General features: G+C 32.6%; 1 protein-coding gene across 1 annotated transcript; it reads right to left on the bottom strand.

The window, feature by feature from the left end:
- Nucleotides 1–1,191: 1,191 nt before the first annotated feature.
- On the bottom strand, nt 1,192–2,093 carry LOC131655162 (zinc finger protein 3-like). The gene has a single exon (XM_058925061.1). It carries the CDS (start codon nt 2,001–2,003, stop codon nt 1,338–1,340), a length of 666 nt encoding a protein of 221 aa, XP_058781044.1. The 5' UTR covers nt 2,004–2,093; the 3' UTR covers nt 1,192–1,337.
- Nucleotides 2,094–24,994: the final 22,901 nt, after the last annotated feature.

The raw sequence follows: 24,994 nt of genomic DNA on the forward strand, positions 1-24,994 counted from the left end.
CCATATTGGTCCCTTAACTCTTCAAAACGTGTCATTTTAGTCCTTTTTATCCTATTAGCGACATTTTTAGTGATCGATTTTTGAGTTTTTCGTTGCTAATTAGACCAAAAGGTCCAATATGGCATACTTTGAAGAGTTAAAGGACTAATATGAATTTTTTCAAGTTAAGAGACTAAAATGAACTCAGATGTTACATACGGGACCAAAAAGGATATTAAGCCTAAACTCAACTATACTTTCTATCACTTTAATGTCCTCTTGATGAGAGCTGCACAAAGAATCATAAAAATATAATCTCAATCTCAAACTTAATAATAAAAATAACTAAAAAAAAAAACATTAACATTAATCTCAATCTAAATAACAATGACAACATCAAACAACAACTCAAAAATAATAATCTCTTAAAAAAAACTACATCAACATCAACAATAAACCTAAAACGTACTTATCTCAACAAGAATAATAACATATAAAATTCAATCTTAGTTTAAACAACAACATTAAATCTCTAGGGCTTGGGGTCTCAACAACAACATATCATCTTCCTAAGTAATGTTTGATGTACCAGATATGTGAAAAAGAAGTGAAAGAAAATATTTCGGTTTTTCATTCTGGCTGTATCAAATGATATCCCTAAACTCATATCATCTTCGTATTTTCTTGTTTTTTTACAAGTTGAAGGATGATATGTGTTTAGGGCTCTCATTATTTAGGGCTCTTTGTTAAGGTTCTGTGTGTATTGTTTTAGGCAAGTAAAACTGAAAGAGTAAACTATTTCACCTAATTTTTTTCATCACCTACTTCCTCAACTTCATCTCATTGATATACATTTCAATTTCATCATGAAGGGGAAGGGATGTTAGATAACTACCTAATTAGGTTTTTACTGTTTTGTATTTAGTTTTTCATGTTCTTACTAATTTAGCCTTGTCTCATGTAGAAGAGGGTAAATACTCTCTCAATTATTATTAGAGAAAGAATTTAATAAAAACAAGGACATAATGCCCTTGATCTTTACTCTTCCTTTTCTATCTTTCCCTTGATAAACATTGCTAATCATTCATATCAATGTTCATCCTTACTTCTAAATGAATCACCATGAATTCATTCATTTTTACAGCTCATGATCATAGCAAATCTAACCTCACTTGAAAATGAATATCAACAAAAAAGAATAAGAAAGAAATCTAATAAGAGAATTCCTTACAAGATCATAAAAAGGTTAACACAATAAATGATTACAAACAATAGAAAATAAATTTGGCTAAATGCTAATTAGCTATGCCTATAATTACCAAGAAGCTATGACTAATCTATACTACAAGAACACATGCTTAGAGCTTTAAGGATAAGTCAAGGTGCTTCACCTCTTCTTGATTCACCATGTCCTCTTCAACCCCTTGGAATCTACCAACACTTCCATGTGATGATAAACCTGTTTCCTTGAAAGTTTCCATAGCTAACTTTCCTATTCCATGTTGTTGATTCATAATAAGTGGTCTTGACCAACCATTATATCCATAATAAGTGCTTCCAAATCCATTGGATGAAAAGTTATGAAAAGGCTTCTGAATCATAGAGTGAGCCTTAATTCCAAGTGGTCTAAAACTATGGCTATTAGCATGATTCTGAAAAAATGAGGTTGTTCCTGTTGGTGACAGCATCATGTGTGTTCCTATAAACCTATGTCCTCTTTTTGCAATTGACCTCTCTCTCTTGTGAGCGTTTTGGTGTCCTCCTAATGCTTGTGAACTATAGAATTTTCTCTTGCAGTAATTACAAGAGAAATACCGCGGCTCTAATTCAGAGCCGCGGGTGTAATCATCTGATAAAGTTTTGGAAGAATCATCTGTTGTGGTGACTAGATTGGACTCACAATAGTTGTTAGGAACATTCAGATCTAATAAAATATCTAGATTTACCTTGTTTTCTTCTTCATAAGTGTCGTGTTTCTCAATTTCTTGTGGATTTTGCAGTAGTTCTTGACTCTGTGTTTCCATTGCATGAAGTTTAATTAGGTAATTCTTGTACCTACCTATAAATGGGAAAAAAGAACTATATAGAAGTTTGACACATGACGTATTCCTTTTAATAAGGTTAACTTTATGGATTCCTTACTATAATTATCACGTTTGCAATAAAAGTCACTTTTAATTTTTAATATAAACCCAAACAATTACACATCCTATACAAAATATAAATGATCACAAATCCACAAAAATCTCCATCCTAATCTATATTTGTTAAACTTTTTAACTAGAGATTTTTGTATAGAGTAGGAGAGAAGTACAATTTTACTTTGTCCACTAGTTTCTATTTAGATAGAAGAAGGTTTATACTATCCATTTTGAAAATTTCAGTGTTGCCCTGATGATGGGAGTATGAGTATTTCTCATATGGTGTCTTATTTTAAGACGCTACACTTATGTAGTGACGAACGAAAAATGTATTATGAAAAATCATTTAGAATGATCAAAATTTGTTTATGGAATTGAAGGAGTATTTAATGTGGTTGAGCAATGGTTATGTGGAGGATATATGAGTATTCATGCCATGAGTCGGGCATGTCATCATCCTGATGGTTAAATTCGAGTTATTCATGGGACATAGGAGGTTTGAAGTCACATTGCGTGTATTGTAAAACCATTATAATTGACTCTGATAACTTCACCACGAATTAGGGGCTTATTATGGATGTAAGGTTGTTAAAGAGATTTCTCACAACACTTATCTTCATTGTGAAGAGTATACCTCTTAGGGGTCGTCTTGCTTATAACATTAAAATATGCTTATAAGGTGACTGATGAGCTGAAATCTGTACGTGTTTGGATTCCGTTGATTCGTCTTCCTCGTTGCACTTTACAACTGGTTAAGCCTCAAAATAGGTGGGTTCACAAGCCTAGAAATCAAAGTCCTAGCAATAACAACGTATTTTGGAGTGCCTAGCTAATTGGAGAGACATAGATGATCTTACCAAATTAGTTGATAGTGTGTCGGAAGGCTATAAGCAAGATAGATTAGGTTATGAAAGAATGCATATTGAGGAGAAAGATAAAAAAGATGAACTCTAATGTCAAGCAATGCCTCCACAAGGTTATATATGGTCATTTCACATCAATTTTGAAAATGTTGGGATCATCTGGATTGACCCTCTATAATGGACATACAGTGAAAGTTTTGGAGGATAAGCACTCGTACAAACCACTTCCCTCCATGTCGACCACCTTGTCATTCGAAGCTCCTCTAGTGACTATTATGGATACTATCTTCAAGTGCATTAAATATTTTCCCAAAGTGACATCATATGATATAAATGGTTTGCGAGTGCAACATATATTAGACACATTATGTGGAGAAGGTTTTGATGTGGTACGATATCTTATAAGTGTAATCACTCTAATTGTTAACCTATGGATGGGAGGAATATATCAGATGATTTTGGAAAAGTTTGTTACCTATATGCCTTTGACGACGTTATTAAATCATGATGGTGGAATACGACCAATTATTGGGAGTTCTATTTGAAGGCGGTTGGTATCCAAGGTTGCTATGAAAGGATCCACTAAAGATGTGACATAATATCTCAGTGACTTCCAGTTTAGGGTCGGGTATCGAGTGGTGTTGGGGCCATTTTCCACATAAGCCAACATGGTGTTAAGCAACCGACATGGGGATGGTTCTTTGGCTATGCTCACAGTAGATTTCTTGAATGCTTTAAGCATGGTAGATCAAACAGCCTTTATGCATGAGGTGAGGGTGAGATGCCCATCAATTCCTTTGTGGGTTGATTTTATTTATGGCTAGTCAGCGAGGTTGTACCTAAGAAGTGGACATATTATGTCAGCCACTACAGTGCAACCATGTGGCCCGTCAGGATCGTTCCTTCTTGCTTTTATGTTACACTAATTCATTCATCAGTTTAGAGACAATTGCAAGTTTCTTATTCATGTCTAGCTTCTTGATGAAGCGGTCATCATAGGGGATTCAAAGGAGGTGGCTAAATCCCTTGATATTATTCGTGAGACAGGTCCAAAATTAGGTGTCAAATTGAATATCCGTAAGACTAAGATATTTTGTCCTTCGTGTGATGGTAGCAAATTTTGTAGGGATTTGTTCCCTTCGGAAATTAGGAAGCAAGTGTTAGTGATGCATTTTATTTGAGGGGATGTTAGTCGAGGTGGAGGCTTTATCAAGGGTTTTTCCATGAACAGCGGTACAAGGGTTGTTGAGTTAATGGATATTATATCACAACTGAAGGACCCTCATAGTGAGTTTCTCCTACTTTGATCTAGCATGGGTATTGCCAAAAAAAAAATTGGGCCTAAGAGCATGTCAACCTAATCACCTAGAGGAAGAATTTATTTGGTTTGATAAAGAGTTGTGAAGTGTGGTTGAATACATTATGGTTTGTAGAGGTTCTTTCTTCGGGGACCTTTAATGGAGGGAGGCTTATTTATCCATTAGAGTTGGAGGATTGAGTTTATAATCGATAATAGATGTTTCCAATTACTCTTTTGTGGCTTCTATGGCCCAATCTTGAATGTTATATGATCATATATTGAGAGACATTTTGATATATGGTATGGACTATGATTTCGACAAAGCTTTGGATGGTCTTAATGTTGTGATTCTAAATTTTGACCTTAGCAATTTTACTAGCAAGGACATCGTCCCTCCTACAGCACAACATATTTTGGCGAGAGTCCTTTTTAGTAAAAGTGTTCATGACTTGACAAAGTTTGATATTACCACAAGATAGAAAGTAGTTATTGGTTATTTGCAAGCAAAATAGACTCATGTTTTTTTCCTTGCTATTCATATTGATGGGTTATGCCAATAAACGTCACAGGAAGAGTATCGTATTATTCTTATATATCGACTTATGATTCCCTTATTTTTGATTGACGAGGTTTGTCTTATTTGTCGCATAACATGTTGGATACATTTGGAAAACACACAATTCATTGTAAGGAGCTTCCAGACTTCAAATACTGACTTAAATTTGTTGAGGATATCTTATTAGATATACTTCCTCGGACCAAAGTATTTGTGAAAAAGGAGGCAATTGTGAATATCTTGACTGACCCACATGAGGGGAGATCGACACTTAGGATAGAAGATGTTTTGGTATACGATTGGGTACGAGAGAAACATGCATGTGTGGACTTGACCGGGTTTTTCCACTGTTGGGACTGAGGTTTGAAGGTTTTACTGTCGGACGGACAGCCCTCAAAGTCACTTTAAATAAAATGGTCAAACATAAGAAAACGTGTTCCGACAACCAACATGCTCTCATATAATTTGTCACTGACACTTTTGATTTTCTAGCATCAAAGACAATAGATATTTTACTGAGAGTTCACAGTTTCATGCATAACAATGTTGTGTTCTTAGTCCAATGAATGTATATTTTAAGAGGATTGATTTCGTCATCCAATTTAAGATAAAGATAGTGGTATAGTTTGTTGTTTTCGTCATCCAATTTAAGATAAAGTTAGTGGTATAGTTTGTTGTTTGTTGTTTTTTATTTTATTTAATATAGTATTAATTATAATTTTTTAATTATATCATAATTAATTTTTTAATAGTTTGTGTGAAACAAACAAGGTAGTTTCCAGGATAGTAGAATTGAAGAAAACTTGTTTGATATAGTATACTTTTGATTTTGATTGAAAACTCTGTAGCTGACCATGTGGCTGGCTGGATAGACAAGACTCATGCAATGGAAATAATGGCCCACAAAATAAAGATGTAGTCTTTTTTAGGTTTAGCAATTGGCTAAGTAAAGGATATTTATACACAAACACATGAGTTGGTTGGTTTTGAGTGTTTCCATTATCAACATCAACAATTTAAGTGAGGTTTTGTTCATGCATGTGGCATTGGTAGCATGAATGTTCTCATGTAGAGACAGACATATATTGTGGAATCAAATCATGCTAGTCTTGGAATTGAGCACTAAGGTACTGTTTGGTGTTGGCTTTTGGGCGTATCAAGAGGACCATATACTAAGTGATGTGTCACATCATATCAAATAGGAGACAAATTTCCAAACATTGTGATATGTCATGTACATGAACATCAATGTTATCAATACCAAACAAACTTCCTTTGTACTTGAAAGTCTATCATTCAGGACACTGTGTCCCCCCAATTGTTGTTCAACTTTCCCTTTGAATCTTATCTTTTTCTCTATCTATAAGGCTTCTTTTTTAAAGAGAAAAAATGTCTCTACAAATAAGGTTTCTTTTGTTAATAACTATTACTACCTCCGGTCCCATTTATAAGAAAAGATTCTCTTTTTAGATACATTGAATAAATAATGTATCTAGACAGTATGTGGTCCAGATACATTATTTATTCAATGTATCTTAAAAGAGAATCTTTTCTTATAAATGGGACCAGAGGGAGTAATTTAAAACGTTTTTGTTAATGTTGAAATCTTCTTATACGTAGATAAATTAAAAAAATAAAATTACAGTCTATCAAATAAAACAAAAAAGAGATATAGCTTAAATTATAGTACTTTAAACAAATTATAAATAAAACAACTAGTAATATGAATGATATCTCATTCTAAATATCTTAACATTATCATAACCAATTGTCTAGTAATAAATAGTTCAACATTATTACATATTAACAAAACTATAAGTCAAATGTTAGATTTTCTTCCAATAAATTATCCTTGTGATGGAAAATAACCTCTAATTCCACCTAACTATATGAACGACATAATTGACAGTCTACCATATTAGAATTGTAAAAATTCACATAATTAATGAAACATCCTAACACAGAGAACTACAATAGATCTAAAGAATATAGTGATACCATAATATCAAAAACACGACAATAGATCCCTTTTGGGAGATTATGGATTGAGGATAAATCTGACGTCGAAACAATATGAGCATGCTCCTCAAGAGTGTGTGGAAGCCGAAAAGAGAAGATGTCTAGTATCTTTATGAAGGGAGTTACTTCCTCTGAGGCATTGTCCTCAGTGATCCGAGTCTGATTTTGAGAGCACTTAGTCTAAGGAGATTGTTGTTTCTCCTTCCAGACCCTCTTTTGTTGAAATAGGAGGTGAGGTTGGTTCCCCCATTGTCAAAGTGGTCACAACATTCACAAGAAGATCCACTTTGTGCACAAAAGTATAACCTTCTACAACCGGGGTAGGAGAAGGAGTAGTGGTCCCTGAGGAGTGGGGGCAAGGACAAGAGTCCCAATATTCATCATAACCCGAATACCTTGAGCATCTGCAAGGTTGTAGAACATGTTCAACTTGCTTATCTTATCCATGGTATATGCAAAACCCAATCACGCATATAAAAAAAAAAGAGCATGAAGACTTCACTCTCACAAAAGATCTCCCTCATCTCCTTAAGATTAATTGTACTCAAGATATCATAAGTATCAATTTGTTTCCTTACATTGGGATGAGGCACCTCGCTAGGGCCGAACCTTCCCTCATATCCAAGTCCTTGAAACCATGAGTGCATTTCCTCTTTCATTGTCACCTCGTCTGAAGAAAGAGAACCTATTTTAGTACCATAGGAACCCACATACCGGTTAAAGTGGATCTTGGACCAATATTTCGGGTACAAAAATTGATAGTAGCATAGAGAATCAACATAAATATAGTAGAAAATAGAGTGATTTGTAGGGATGAGGGGCATCACCAATATGAAACATTCCAAAAAATCACCCTAGTCCAAAGTGATAGGGTCCAAGCAAAGCTTGATCGGATGAAAGTATATAAGTTACTGATTACGAAAGTTATCCAGGGAAGTACGCCTCATAAGAAAAAGAATGAAAAATAAATTAACAAAGGATTTCCAAAATTTGTTCTTGGCACGCAGTTGGAAGACCCCCTATATGACCCAGGATGAAGCTGGAAATGAGTAATTTTTAAATGTTTGAGAACGACTACCTCAAATTCAGAAAAAGGCAGCCAAAGTCTTATTCTCGTAAACAATAACTCATAGAACGAGATCATGCAATCATTAAAAGAACTGCATATTCTTTTTTCCCTAGCACCAAAAGGACCAACCACTCTGAAGGATCGCACACCACGATTCCAATTGCATCTATGTCAACCTCGATATTCATAATTGAGGAAATGCTCTATACTTTTGCATCTATACAGTCATACTCCAAAGCTCCTGACTGGCGTCCAAGATTTAAGTGTTCTAGCACCTCAGTATTGCTAGGCTCACAGCCTTCAGCCTGCGGATAGACCTGAATAAAATCTCTAGTATGTTCCCTCCTTTGTAAATTGGTTTGTATTTCCTCTTTAGACAAGACAGGAGAGGGTATTGGGATTTTGGCGTGAATTATTTTGCCACCAACATTTAATATAAGGGCGTCTAATGACCTAAAAAAAGAAGTTTCTTCCCCCTGAAAGTCTCAGACATCCCTTTTGACTTAGAATTGTTAGATATGGATATAATTTTTGGTCTTACATGATGATTATTAATATAAGGATAATAAGAATCATGGGATGACCCAGATGAATTTTCTACTTCTGAATCACTCACTAAATCGACAATGTTATCACTCATGCTAATTAAGGAAGCAAAAATGTTGAAGGAAAAGTTTGAGTTAGAAAGGTACTAGTTATAGGATTGATGAAGCAAGAGGAATGGAAAAGGCAAAAGCTTTAAGGTAATCACTGAATCACTTCCGGTTATACTCTCAAGGAAGAAGAATCGCAGATGTTTTAAAAAGTAATGGTGATTTCAAATACTAAAGGTTGTGAAAAGAACCAAATACTCTACTCGCTTTATTTATAAGCAATGATAGCTGAAAAGATCAAGATCAACTATTGAAAGAAGTCACAAAATTAATGATTAGATCTCCACTTGTGGATACACGCCAAACTCAAGCACACTCAAGCACTCTGTGAACTGTGTCACACCCTAGATGGTCATGTCACCATATGTGCCAGGAATGGATGACGAAGCATCTCAATGATGGAACAACATTAAATGCGCACATTCTTATTACTTTTTCAAAATGGATCCTAAGTGATTCAGTTTCATTCCGCATCGAATCATGACATGGAGGTCGATCAATGATACTTCAGTGACCAGCAAAGTCTTGGGGGGCAACTGTTCTAGACCGGCCAAAGACTCAATGACCAAGGCACAATCTATCTCAAATCCACTCTATTCGACCCAAAGTATAAAACAGTTCACATGCTAAAAACAAGGTACAATCTTTTATCTCTATTTTCATTATACTCACATTGAATCTTGAAATAATTTGGACGTTAGAGAGATAATCATGCAGGTCCACCCGGCATTATTGTAAAGAAGATTGGAGCCACCATACAAGATTGTCAGTTCTTCAAGTGTCTTCATTTTTTATTCCTTCGCAAAGTAAGAGCATTGTTTTCGAACGGAACAAATAAAATAATTAAAAAATATGATAAATATATAATAGAAAAGAAAAAAAATCAATAAAAATAATTAATGGGAGTTTTATATATTTTAAGGCAATAAATAAAAGAAGAAAAAAAATGTTAGATTTCATTTTGTTAACGAAGTTCATTTTACTAAAGAAATTAATAGTTATAAGTTTTTATATAATTTGTATTAGAATAAATAAAAGAAATCAGTAAAAAAAGTAAGTGAGAAAAAAATTAATGTTTTTTTTACTATATATTAAATAATGAAAAATAAATGATTAAATGAATATATGGGCAAGATAGTGGGACAAAACTTAATTTTTATTAAATAATTAAAAAATAAATAATTAAATAAATATAAGTTATTATTTTTAATTTAGTTTTGATGCATTAATTTTATACATAAGATGATTAAAAAGTTAATAATTAAATGAATATAAAGACAAGAGAATATAATTTACTAAATAATTAAAACTAATAATTAAATAAATATATAAAATATTTAAATAATTTTAAATTTGGTTAAATATGTTGTTGATCCCTATAAATATCTCAATTTTGACTTTTAATCTCTATAAAAAAATATTAATTTTTAGTTTCTATAAAATTATTTTTGCATGCAGTTTTAGTCCTTCTATAAAAACTAAAACTGCGTGCAAAAATAATTTTATAAGAACTAAAAATTAATATTTTTTTATAAAAACTAAAAATTATTTTTAATAATTTTATAAGACTAAAAACATATTTAATCCGTTCAACTTTAACCAACTTTTAACAACTTTTATCCCTAAGATTAACCTCTTGATTTTCTTTCTGTTTGCGACAACACTTTATCTCCTTCATTTTGATCTATTTGGAGTTTTCCTTTTCAAACAAAACTTGTAGCATTTCTTATCTTTATTGTCTCTTATCTTTCTATCTTTTGAAGGAGAATGAAAAAAAATTCGTGTGTTACCTTTGGCATATGGCAGAAGGAACATTTAATGACAGGTAAACCTTACGTAGAGCTCCTCAAATGCCATCGCATAATTATTACTACCTCCGGTCCCATTTATAAGAAAAGATTCTCTTTTTAGATACATTAAATAAATAATGTATCTAGATAGTATGTTGTCCAGATACATTATTTATTTAATGTATCTAAAAAGAGAATTTTTTCTTATAAATGGAACCAGAGGGAGTATTATTTTTATAAGCAAATGGATTAATGAAACACAAATAGTTATTCATATCAATGACTAGGAATGACAACGGGTGGGTCGGGGGACCGTTATTACCTCTTCCAAATTAAAATCCAAATTTTCATACAATTTCTGTTCGCCACTCCAAATCCAAACGGGGATAAAAAATTAAAACCCAAATCTGACCCATATATGTTCGGGGACGGGTTCTGGGTGGATATTAATGTCCCAATTACTCGATCCGTCGCTATATTTTGTAATATGAGAAAATCCGAACCTAAACCCAAATCCAGTCAAAACGAGTTTTTTCCGTCAATTTCGGAGCGAGTTTGGGTGGGTTCCCGCGAGTACGAGTTTTGTTACCATGTCTATCAATGACATGTTCTTTTTCATAATAATATTAGTGATTGAATAAATTAATTTTAATAATAATAATATACTGTGTTATAACTAAAAAAAATCTATTTATGCTTTTATTGTTAGAGTTAAAAGGTAGTGCACTGACAGTGTAAAATAGTTTTACACTGTCATCCAATAGAAAATCATAAATGTTCCATGTCATTAATTTTTTTTTAAATAAAAAAGTGGTTTAATTAGATACATGGGTGGTGATTGGTTGACAGTGTAAAAATATTTTACACTGTCAGTGCATCACTCATTTTCTCTTATTGTTGACGTGTTTAACTAAACTATTTTTTTAAAATTAAAATTTGTTTTTCAACTTATTTTTATATAAATATATTCAATCATAAATTAATTATCCTAAACTCATTTTTATTAAAATCAATTTTATCAAATTTAATGTTTGTCAAAATTAATTGTAACAAACTACAAATTCAATCACACACACACTATAATTATTTGCACATAAGCTTGTGATGAGGTTGAAAGGCTATGTAGAAACTTCATACGGCTACAAATAGTAAAAACATTCATTTTTGTTTCTTGGGATACTACTTAGTATTCCTTCGGTTTCACAATAAGTAAGTGTCTTCGCGGGTTGGTTTAGTTCGTTTTTTTAGAGAATCTAATACCCAAACCAATTAAAATTATATGGATTGGTTTGATTGGATTTATAATTTTTTTCGATTAAACTCAAACCAAACCGAATCGAGAAACAACAGGTTGGTTTGGATTGGATTGATTGGGTAGATAAAAAATACAAAAAATATTTGAAAAATATAATTTATTTATGGAAATTATTTTTTCATAATAATATAAAAATATAGTATTAATAGTGTTCAATTGTAAATATTAGACTAACAATTTTTCCATATTAGATTTAAAAATATCTAATATATTTTGAATATATAATTAGTTATTTGAATTAGTATGATAATAAATGTGTTTCATAGCATTATGTTCAGTTACTACAATTCACTAACAATTTTTAATAACAAATTAAAATAACATAATTTGTCCATACACGAGATTTCACTTTTTTCTTATTGAAGTTGAATGTTTGGAAGTAATATTTATGATAGTTAATTATAGTTGGTTTGGGTTGGGTTTGCGGGTAAGAAATTGAAAATTCGATGCTCGAACCAAATGACATTGGATTTCATTGGTTTGGTTCGGTTTTTGTTCGAACTGAAAATATGCCCAACCCAAACACTATAGTTTGGTTTGGATTCCGGTTTGATTCAGATTTACAGATTTACCCAAATCAATGAACAACCCTAACAATAAGTGTCATATTTCTAATTTTTATTTATCTCAAATTATTTGTTCATTTAAAATATCAATGTAATATTTATTATTAATAAGATTATTTTAGTAAATAACACTCACTTTATCATTGAAATCAACATAATTAATATTATTTTAAAAATTGTGAAAATCTTAAGGAGAATACCTACCGTAAGACGGAAGAAATATTTACACTATGTAAGAAGTTGACTATGACTGCATGACATTTCGTAGCATGAGAATGGTTAATGCTAGTTATATGATGAAGTTGGCGTGAAATATGATTATCAATCAAGATGCTTTTTGGGTCAAGATTTTGCAAAGTAAATATAACTATGGTAATTAGATTATGCCTAATATTTAATGTGATGTTAAAAATTTTCATACTTTGCTACTACAAATAAAATACGTTTTTATTTTTTTTTATTTTAGTGATCTAACTAAATGAAATACAATCACTTTTATTAGGTGTTTTAATTTAAATTTTAAATTTTAGTTAAAACATATATCATATATTCTCTGAATTTTGAAATTCAATAAAGAAAATATGATTCAAAGACCACGCTTTGAATCTCAACTTTTGTAATTTATTTAATTATTTTTTTATAATGTATTTGTTTTATTTTCACATGACATTTTTCTTTTTCTTTTTTATTTAAAATTTATATATTATTCTTTAAAAATTGAAGCCATATATATATATATATATATATATATATATATATATATATATATATATATATATATATATATATATATATATATATATTCTGGGTTAAATTATCCAACTGAGATGTAATATTAGTTATCTATTTAAAATATATTTTTTTAATTTATCTATTATCTCGATTTGATTGTCCAATCAAGAGGAAATATATTTTGCATGTATTTTATAAAGTTAGAATCTAATTATTAATTTATTTTCGAACTCTATTTCATCTTCATTCTCTTGCGAAACCAATTTGTTTTTTACGAAAATATACCCTAGGCGATTTTCTTCTTCATCTTGTCCATCTAAACACCTAACATTCAAATCTATATTCCATAATCATTTTCGAAACTTTGTCCCTTTTGATGCACGTAAGTGCTCGAACATCAACTCTTCCAACACACGTATGTTTCCTCCCTTCGAACGCCATAACCTCGTTGAAGCTCAAGAGTATTAAACAAAAGAAAGACAACCAAACATCAACGAAGCTTCCTCCACTATTGTTTATCTTCTTCATCATGTATTCGGTACGTAATTCACTCATTTTTTCCATGCACGTAACTTAGAAATGCTAGTTTTTGTTGTGTGTATTTTGTTATTCTAATTATGTTGATAAAAATAGAAATAGATTTTTCCTTTTTTGTGTTGATGTTGACAAAAATTCACATGTACCATGAATTAAGTAAAATAGGTTTTTTCTGTTTAGTGTTGATTTTATTGATGTTGTTTTAAGTAAAGTTCACATGTACCATAATTTTATTGATGATCTGATCAAGATTAAAATAGAAAAATTTAGATATGATCAAGATTTATTCGATCAAATATTATCAATCATCATCATGGAAGATTGGTTACTTGCGCTTGTGGAATGTCCAGTTGCGTTCAAAGACAAAAATCCTAATGAGCTTTGAAGTTAGACCTTGTTTCTATTTAAGGAGAAGTTCTTCGTTATAAAGACTCTGACCTTACACAATCAAGCTAGGTGTGTTTATTTTTTTTAGCCTATTTGTTTTGTCTTGTAATACTCTATTTTTAGTCTTATTTTTATATTAAGGAATAAAGTATTTGAGTTAAAATTTTGTTCCAGCATTCATAAACTCTCGTAATTGACCAAACACTTGGGAGAGTGTTTGAGTGAAAGTGAGAGGGGTCTCATATTTAGGAGAAGTCCTAAATAAAAATTCACTGGTAGTATTAGGAAAATCGACATTGAACTATAAGAGTTCAAATTAGACTAATTTGTACTTCTAACTATTGTGAATTTTCTTTCTTGGATTAATGCCCTATAGACGTACATGACTTTGCACCAAACTAGTTTAGCAATTCCTATGTACTTTTATTGATTGTCTTTATATTACTAAATGTATTAAACTTGTCATATACAATGTTACGACTTTGTGCCTGGAATCTTGAGATTCAAAGAACACAATTTCACTTCATAAAAGCCCAGCTTATTGGATGAGATTGTTGAGGAGCAACCAACAAGTTATTTAAAGCGTTGATCACAAATTCGTTGAAAGGAAGACGATAATAGATTAGAGAGAATAAAAATTCGTGGAATGGGATAGAACACCTATTGTATGGACCATAAACCCTTTGATCTTAGGTTGGAGGAAGGACACCCAATCCTCAGATGGACCAATGTTCGCCATCGACTGAGAAAAAAAACACCGCCTCAAGAGATGAAGCAGGTGATACCCGAACTGTATGAATTTACCCAAACTTCGAAAATGCCTTTAACAACTTTCTTAGTTGACACAAAAGAAATGTTCATGATTGTAGGGTTAAATACTAAATGAAACAAAGTATTAGCTGAAAGAATATGCCCTAAGCACATAGAAACCCTAAAAGTGACAAGGAAGAGGAAAGGAAATATGGAAAATCACAAACTAAGCCTCAACACACACAAACCAAGTTAGCTAAGGGTAAACTTCCTCAAATATATGGTTAGGTCATACATCCAGAGCCTTCATGACAAAAAGTAAGAAGAAGAAAGCTTTCCACAAGGTTAAAAATTCAAGAGGGGGGATGAATTCCTTTTAGAAACCCATAGAACCTCATTAACAAATCAAAGCAGTGTGACTGTGCTCCACTACCAATGGTTGAGATCTCTTTACGACCATTAAGGTGTTGTTATAGCTCTTTAGGGTAGTCATGTGAACAATCAGAGTAGGAGACACGTGTCATATCTCGTCTCTATCTTCAACATGAAACACCAACAATTATAAAGCCCTTTCCCTTTTTGTGATAAAGACAAAGGACTTTGGGCAACTATTTCTAGCCTACTGTAAAGACTAATAGAGAGCGGAGCCCAATATCTAGATGAGACAAACACAAAAAAAACACCAAATGGTTATTCATGACTCTAGACAGGAAGCAAAGCAAATAGAGCCTTCTGATTGATTTTAGGCCCATCAGTGTTTTTCGAAATCCTTCACATTTTAGATACTAACAAACTTCTCTATAAAATGGAGTGAAGCACACCACTTTGAGGTAACCTCTTTCTCATTTGAAATACACCTATTCTTTTCATACACTAATTTGAGTGTTTGAATGTTAACCTTGGAGGTTAGCTCTATCCACTGCATTGGTATTGGAGTAGCTCCGCAACCTATCACTCTGTTCACTCCTCAGATCATCATCTCATTCTCGTAAATAACATATACATATGGAGTGAGAATCAGAAGTAATGGTGGATCTGAGCTTTCGGCGCAGTAGAGAGGGAGTTGACCTGCAAGGTTAGCACTCCAAAGTTGGGGTGTTCATTGGTTTGGGCAAATCTGAACCAAACTGGAATCCAAACCAAACCATAGTGTTTGATTTGGGCAAAAACCAAACTAAAACAATGAAACCTGATGCTAATTGGTTCGGGCATCAGATTTCCAAAACTCTATCTGCGGACCCATCTACCCGAACCAACATACATATATATACATACATACATTTATATATATATATATATATATATATATATATATATATATATATATATATATATATATATATATATATATATATATATATATATATATATATATACACACACACACACACACACACACACATATATATATATATATATGTATATATACACACACATATATGTGTGTATATATATACATATATATATATACATACATATATATATATACACACATATATGTGTGTGTATATATACATATATATATATATATATACATAATATATATATATATATATGTGTGTGTGTGTGTGTGTGTGTGTGTGTGTGTATATAAGAAAGGGAATAACAAACTTGTTATTTGTTAGGAGTATGTTACGGAGATATGTTGGATGCACTTGTAGTTGAGATCTTTGTTAATGTCATGAAAGAATTCTCATGTGCTAAGAAGATTCTAGAAAGATTACTACTCCGTCGATATGGTGGACCCAGAACAGTTGACCCCCGAGCTAGTGCATATGCTCGGCAAATCATCAGTTTCTTACTTTAGCTTCGGCCAGACCACTCTCGCCTTTATGTTTGGAATAACAAAATAAAATGTTTCAGTCCCTTAGGAATTCGTGCATTTAATGTTCTATACTTCAAACATTTTTCGGAAATGCCATCATTATAACTCTTGAGACCCAAAACACTTGAGTGTTGTGTACAATTAATTTGACGTGTTTGATAAAGTCTATTTCCTTTTGCATGCTAGAATATAGTCCTCAATGAGTCATTTTTACTTTCTTCGAGTAATTTTCCCAATTTAGTAGTTATATTCTTCTTTGGCTTTTCACTTTCATGCATTTAAATAGTTGATGCCTTATAGGTAAAAAAATCATAGAAGAGTGTTCATTATTCCCATTAGAATACTCTATCTTCTTTGGTGGACTCTCTCCACTCTTCTACTCTTTTTGTTTTTTCCAATAACAATAGTCTTGATGGAGTCTTTCTTGAATTTGGCCCATCATCTTATTGAGGTTCCTTAACTCCCATATTTGTATAATAAAATTCATCGGTGAATTGAAAGCTATTACCATATAGATCACGCATGTAAAATTTCACATTAATCAAAAATCATTGGATATGTTAAATAGAATGATCTAAACTAACGCATTTTATGAAATTTTATAAGACATAAATTATTCATCTCGTTGGCATATCAGATAATTTTCTATTGATGATAAATTTTATAGACATGATCTATATGATAAAAGATTTTAATTCAACAGTGAATTTTATTAAACGAACATGGAGTAAAGAGTTATAGAATGTGTCATATTACTAAGTTTGACACTTTGGTGTCATTTGATGATGTCCATATATATATATATATATATATATATATATATATATATATATATATATATATATATATTTGGTCTATTTAATAGTATATTTTAATTCAATGGTTATAAAATTATTAAAAGATGTGGGTATGTTAGTATTACCTAATTTTGAATCATTGCTACATTAGTGAAATGATTAAGAATATATGTAGCTACTAAAGATATTGCATTTTGCGGTTGGTCAATGCCTAGCTACTTTTACTCAATTTATTATTGGTTCTATATATTTGACCATGAGTTTCTCTTTCTGTTTGCGGTTGGTCAAAAGTATATTTCTCTCATCCAATAATGATATGTAGTAACTAGTAAGTAGTAGTTTTCTAGCTTGCCCTTGTTCCTAGTATTATTGTGGAAGTCAATAAAAATAAGGGTAAAAGTTTTTCTTGCTATGTCTAACTAAATAAAATGTTAAAAACGTGGAAAATAGTATATAATATTAAAGGTTAGCTAATTTTCCAAGTCTACCTCATGTCCAATCCAAGGAAGAAGATTTAATTATGACACTCTGTAGTATTTATTTAAAGGATAAAAGAATAGGTGGGAATTAGTAAAAAAATCGAATCATAGTTACTTGTGCATCATGTGTCGTTGGATTAGTCAGAAAATCTATGCATCTCACGTCAAATTAGACGGGAGCAGTTTTAACCGCATATCATATATAAGTTTAATGACACGCCATTTAGGTATTGTATCACTCTCACTCTCAAATAACTTTTCTACGACTTCAGTGACTTTGATATTAATGTGCTAACCTTGTAGGTTATTCCCGTTCATACGCACCAAAAGCTCTCGCTGCCACCCTGGAAGAGCTCATTCTTTCTGGATTACAAATTTCTAGTTATCACATATTTTCACATCAAATTCTGAAAATCAAGTCTCATCAACAGCATCTCGTGCAATTAACGATGATGATCTCTGATCCAGCTACCAGAGTCACCTTACACACGTCTACTTCAAGATCGCTAACAAACCTCGTCGTTTTCCCCCATTGACGGAGGATCATTCAACAAGAAGGAGACGAATGAGAAACCTTCAGTTGAGAATTCCTTAAGATCACTGACAGCGGAAGGGAAACCGAAGAAATAAATACTCATCCTAGGTTTTGAGATAACAAATTGTTGGAGGGAATCCCTAAAACAACACTTCCATTAGTGGTGGTGACCACTTTGGCTAACCAAACAATTTCGAGAATCATTATCAATGATAGGAGTTCATGTGACACTTTGTACGCCAACACCTATTTGAAACTAGGGTTAAGCAAACAAGACGTAGAATCATACGAAGGTAGGAGCCTCTAGGCGTGCAATGACTCTGTCACTCGCCTCTGCGGTACTAAAGAATTTCCAGTTTCATTTGGAGAAGGAATGGTCAAGAAGACAATGAATATATACTTTTTAGGTAATCTTTTGCAAATGTGTTTACAACTGCATCCTAGGAAGATCTTTTAACGCATAGTTGGACGCGGTGGTATCCACTATCTACCTAAAGGGGAAATATTACAACTTTTCAATGAACTAGCTGTTATTCCAACTGATTTGAAGAGGGCCCACTAGATACATGAGATTATCCTAAAAAAACCATTGGGCAACCACCCTTACTCATCGAAAGAAGGTAGCAGAAATATCTATCTTTACCATCGACACTATTGACATCGACCTACCCAAAGACAATACCTTACTAGGTGACGAACTCAAATCCCCTAGGAACCAAAGTAAAGACTGTGAGGTTGGTCCCAAACGGAAACTTTGAGATAGTACAACTTAATGAAAATTCGACCAAGACAATCTGAGTAGTAGGAGCCAACTTATCAATTTTAGTAAAAAAAAAGGCTTCATCGAGTGCCTAAGGGCTAATGCCATCATTTTCGCGATTCCCAGAATGAAATTCTCAATATTGACCCTAGTTTGGCCTCTCACCAGTTGAATATTGACCCTTCCACCGAATATGTTTCCCAAAGAAAGAGACGACAATCCCTTGAGAAATTGTAGGCCAAGATGAACACGATATGGGGCCTGCTCCATGCAAAATTTATTTCTAAAGTGACTTACACCTAATGGCTATTTAATCTTTTCCTAGTAAAAAAAGCATCTAGAAAATAGAGGATGTGTATCGAATAAACTGACCCACATTGACAAATTGGTGGTTAATTCCGCCATATACATATTGTTATCATTCATAGACGCGTAATCACGGTACAACCATATCCTTATGTACAATGCATACAAATACAAAACCCATTTCATGATAGAGCATGCCAACTACCAATACATCTGCATTCCATTCAGTTTAAAAAACCCAGGTGCAACTTACTAGAGAATGATGAAAAAGATCTTTAAAAAGGAAATTATAGGCACACTTTAAGTATATATAGAGGACATGATCGCAACATTCGATGAAGTTGGGAATCATAGTGAACACATTACTATCGTGTTTAAAGGGTTCCAACAATATAATACAAGGCTTAACCCGAAGAAGTGCGCCTTTGGGGTCAGAGCTGTCAAATTCTTGGGTTTCTACTTAATAAAGAGATACATAGAAGCAAAACCAGACAAGTGCAAAAAATATTTTAAAATTGAGACTCTAGCAATGAAGAAAGGGTTAATAACAAAATGCTCACTCGCACATATTTTTTGGTGACTAGACGCTGGGGAGACCTTGTTCCTATGGAACCATGTTTTTTAGGTTATTGATTAAGGAAGCTCTATTAAAGATGAGCATGCTTTTGATGATGACAACAACTAAAGTCAAGTGTAAGTTACTAAGTCATTGATTTGGTTCAAAGGCTTAGCCCGTTTAAAAGTCTACATTCGGTTCGAGATCAACCCGGTGTTAAAATCTCATCTTTTTGGTGGTTATCCTGTGTAAAACCTCTTTCGATTCAAGATCATCTTGGTGTTAAAATCCTGCTAAGGTTGGAGATTAGTCTGGTATAAAATCATCTAGGTTTGTGTGTTTATCCTAGATTAAAAGCTAATATAGGTTCAAGATCATCATGTGTATAATCTTAGTTTGAAGCTTGAAGACTAACTGCTCCAAGTTTCTTGTGGGAATAGGACTATTCGCTTTGATCCATCGTTTAGAAGGAAGACTCACCATTTCTCTCTGTGTTTGCGGTTTGGTTGGAATTTAACCACAAACTTCATTTTCCTTGTATAAGGGGGGTCGAGAGTTCAACCTTCTAAAAACTCTTAAGATTATTGGATACTCTCAGGAAAAAATATTAAGGAGATGATTATGTCTTTTTCTTTTGACCGAATCTTTATAATTTCTAGTGTTATCTCTATATCCCTTAAATTTTTAATTCTAACATTTTATTTTCTGTTGCTTATGTCTAAAACTGTTCTAAAATGTTTTTAAACTCTGAAATAATCCAAAAAGTTTTTCAAAATCAAGTTTTCCTAAAAGACACAATTCACCCCCTCCTCTTGTGTGTGGAGTCATATGTCCAACAGTTCTTATATTTAGTCGTGTCCACCAAAATAATTAGTGTCGTCTTTATTGGAGAAGTAGACTCCATTCAAAGCCCGATGTACGTCATATATAAAGTGTTGGCAGGACCAGAACACGCTGCCATAAGATATAGAAGTTTGCATCAATTTTAGTAACAACCTTGAGAAAGTTACGATGCTAGTTCTTAGTGCATAGCATCATTGTCCAGAAGTTTCAACCTGGAGATCTTGTGGTGCGAAGAGCTAACGTTAGAGGAAAAAACACTAGAGATGGTAAAGTCGCCTCTAATTATGAAGGACTGTACTTAATCAGGGTTAGCACTAATAACACAACCCACACCCTTGAAAATTTACTCAGGGAGCTTATCCCAAGGACCACGAATGCCACAAAGTTGAAAAAATGTTTCAAATAAGTCATCCCTAGTTTAAATAATGGCATAATGGCCAAGGCCTCAGAAATGTAACGACATTGGATTGAATAATTAAAATGACTTTTCGCTATATTTTATGAGTTTCTTTTTATGGAAAATAAGATAATGGTGGAATGCTAACACGGTCAAAATTGTAATTTCAAAAGCAACATGTACAAAACCTCACTGGGAACACCCTCCTTTTGGTAGCTAGCCACTCCATAGCACAGACAATGAAGCCTTGAACACGACGGCCTTGAACTGGGCTATCACTTGATGGTAGGGAAGGGAACATACCTTTGGTCGAATGCAATCCCCATAGACGTCAAAGTAATTATGAAACAAAATAATTGGTTATGCATAAAGATGAAATAAAATCATTCAAGACATTGATTGATGAAAAAAACCGTTCGAGGTGATGAATGATGAAACAAAATTGTTCAATGAGATAAATGATGAAACAAAATCATGCAAAAAAAAGAGAGTGAAATTCATCCAATAATAAAGTCAAATACAATGACGGACAATTACAACTAGCGACCGACAATGCCAATAAATACAATTAAATAACAAGTAAATTCAATCCTCATAAGCCATCACCTTCCTCTCCACAACCTCTTTCTCTGCATGAAGCCTATCCCGAGGGATCTCCACATCTAGACAAAATAGATTTACTTGATTTAGAGTATTATCAGAGAAAGCCCACATGCCTTTGGTTCCAAGGTTAACTGAGTTTTCAAGCTCTTTCTACAAGTCATTTTGACGGTCCTCATAGGCATTCGCTTCCTAGGAATGGATTTTCCTCTTCTTCTCCAAGGTGGTCTCTATCTTATTGGACCTCCCCAAGGTACATTACTTGATATTTCAATGGACCTTCTAAAAGCTTGACCTTAGCAGCTAGAGCAAAAGGGGTATTGTGCTTTTCCATCTCTCTTTCTAAAGAATTAAGTTTCTCCTTCATTTCAGCTAGATCCTTCATAAGCCTAACCCATTCAGAAGGACGGTGACGAGCTATTTCCTTAGAAGTTCCTTCTCCCTCCTTGGGCTATCCGAAACCAAGATGTTACCCGGGCCAAAATCATCGAAAGACAACACAATTACATCCCAATGCAGCTGATAGGATATTTCTACCACCGCCTCCCATCGGGTGGTCTCAATTAACCGTTGAAAGTATGTGTAGTCTCTTTTGTAGTGAGGAAGGAACTTTGTCTCTCAGTGGTGACTTCTTACATACTTCTATGAGTGTGAAATGAGTAAAATAGTTTGATTGATTGATTGAATGATTAAATATCTCGAATAATTTAAAATTTATGACATTTAAAGAGAAAAATATCTTATTGGCCATATAATTGAGGTCTATACAAATATCACCACATTCAAATTTTTATGCAAGTAATGCATGAGTGTTCCCTTTATTTTGTGATACATGACAGCCCACATTTGGCATAATGTTTTATGTTTCTCTGCACGTTCTATCGACTCTATCTTTAGTGTGCAACTTTCCTAGGTTGAAGTTACATAATCTTTGCCTTCTTTAATTAGTGTACTATTAACATAAAAACATAGTCATAAAGGCTGATTATTTAGTCGTACTGGATTTTGATTGATTCTAAAGTCTTGATGACAAAGATAGAACCCAATAAACTTAAGAAAACTTTGATTAACTCATGTTTGATTGTGTTTATATTCGTTTGACTTACTTCGGCTAAATAATATTTGTTAACCCTAAAATTGTCGGTCTCCCATCTTTGGCCAACACTTCAACTGCTTTTAAGTATAAACAACTACTATGGACAAAATTTAGTTAGGAAAGGAGGACTCGCCTTGTGACCTACAAATTCTTCGACGTAGATTAATCAAAACTAATTGGCAGTGGAAATTTTGTAACTATAACATAATAATTAAAACAATGAATAATAGAATTATAGATAAATTAATCACTTAAATATTAATGAAAGATTTAGTTCATAGTAATGTCTAAAAAAGTTCACTTAGAGATGTTAATCACTTAAATCCATAAATACACAAATAAATAAATAAATAAATAAATAAATAATGAATTTAGCTATATGAAATAGTACCTGTGTAAATAGCTTGTTTTTTTGTTTATATATGAAGTTGTTATAACTACCAGAAACTAAAGCACACAATTGCGAGTTCTCAGTTTTGAATCTTGAATAAGATGTTTAACCTATTTATTATATCAACATTTGTTGGTGAAGGTATTCCTACTAACAACAAATCACACTCTTTCATATATGTGATTTTAGAAATAATTGTGATTAATGTCAAATAATTTTTATGCACTAATTGTTATAATTGATTAAGAGTATAAAAACTCTTCACAACCACATTGTGTAAGAATCAAATTCATATATATATTTTTAGTGGTGGCACTCGACGCACCGATTAGATCTGTTCCGAAAAAGAAAAGAAAAAAAGTGGAGCGGAACATGTATAGTTAAGGATGCAGACTTAAAACTTTAGTCCGTTCCGCATAAAAAATGAGAGTGAAACGGAAAATGCACACGGATTTTGCATCTTTTAAGTATAAAATTGTAAAATTTTATGTAAATGTCCGTGCTCACAAAAGCTCAAAAAAAATGGAACAGACGGACATATTAGAGATTGCGAACATAAAACCTTGATCTGTCCTAAAAAAGTGCGGACAAAACGAACATGACCATCAGACCAGATCCATTTTTGTCTCCCCATATATTTTTTTCTTGAGGATTAGTCGTATGGAATCAAATTCATAATTAATAAACTATGTTTACCACAATCACAAATCAGTTTACATACTACCAAAGTGGTAGCCCCCATATGAAAGGATCATGAGTGAATTTAAGAATATATAGTGATTAAAAAAACAAGTTCAAGATTCCACTTTGGCATGCATATTATTAGTGCACAGAACCATATCTCTTTTAAAGATTTCTCTGTCTTTAGTTCAAACTATTTGACATCCAATAGCTCCCAAAAAGAATACCACAATGTTTGATGCATCATCTCCACTTTCTCTTAAGAAAAAATATCTTTGGGATATCCATATCAAAGTACTGAAAAGATGTCAACTTTAATGCACCATTCTCTTCTCTTCTTCTAGTCATTCATACAATTCAAATCAAATTATTGATGGGGTTTAAAGTGGTTTTTCTTTCTTTCTCACTCTCACACAAACATAGGCACATGATGACAAAATGTCGCAACAAATCAAAACATGTCGTGAACTTGATGGTCACGCACTTGAGGGATCGACTCCAAGTTTGCAAATAATATAGTGTACGTAGTTTCTTAAAAATCTTGAATACCATATAGTTCAATTCAAGGCATTATTAGATGTGTCTAAAAAAATGATTGCAGTGTATAAATTAAATTCATATAAATTAAAAGCTTTTCTTATTTTTTATGGTAAAATAATATAATATAAAGGGTTAAAACCCGAAGAAAAAATACAAGGAGAAAATAAGCACAAGAGATGCCAAAACAAGAAAGTAATGTCAAAATAATAATAATAAAAAAAAAAACAACACCACCAACCAAAAAAAAATACATTAGAAAAAACCACAACCAACCAACAAATAAAATTAGAAGGGAAATATCACACCAACTATACTATAACACGTCGTCTCAACAACTTTGAGCTAGATTTTAGACCACCGATCCACCGAAAACAGAACCAGAGTCACAAGAAGCAACACTAAGCACATAAAATCATAGTCAAACCAAAAATCTTGATCCGCTATTGAAACAGACACGTGATAGAAATCTGAATTCAATTATTAAAGGATAAAAACTTCAGTTGAAACTTATGATGGAGTTAGCTCCAAGCC

Source organism: Vicia villosa, linkage group LG3 (assembly GCF_029867415.1).
Source record: "Vicia villosa cultivar HV-30 ecotype Madison, WI linkage group LG3, Vvil1.0, whole genome shotgun sequence".
NCBI lineage: Eukaryota > Viridiplantae > Streptophyta > Magnoliopsida > Fabales > Fabaceae > Vicia > Vicia villosa.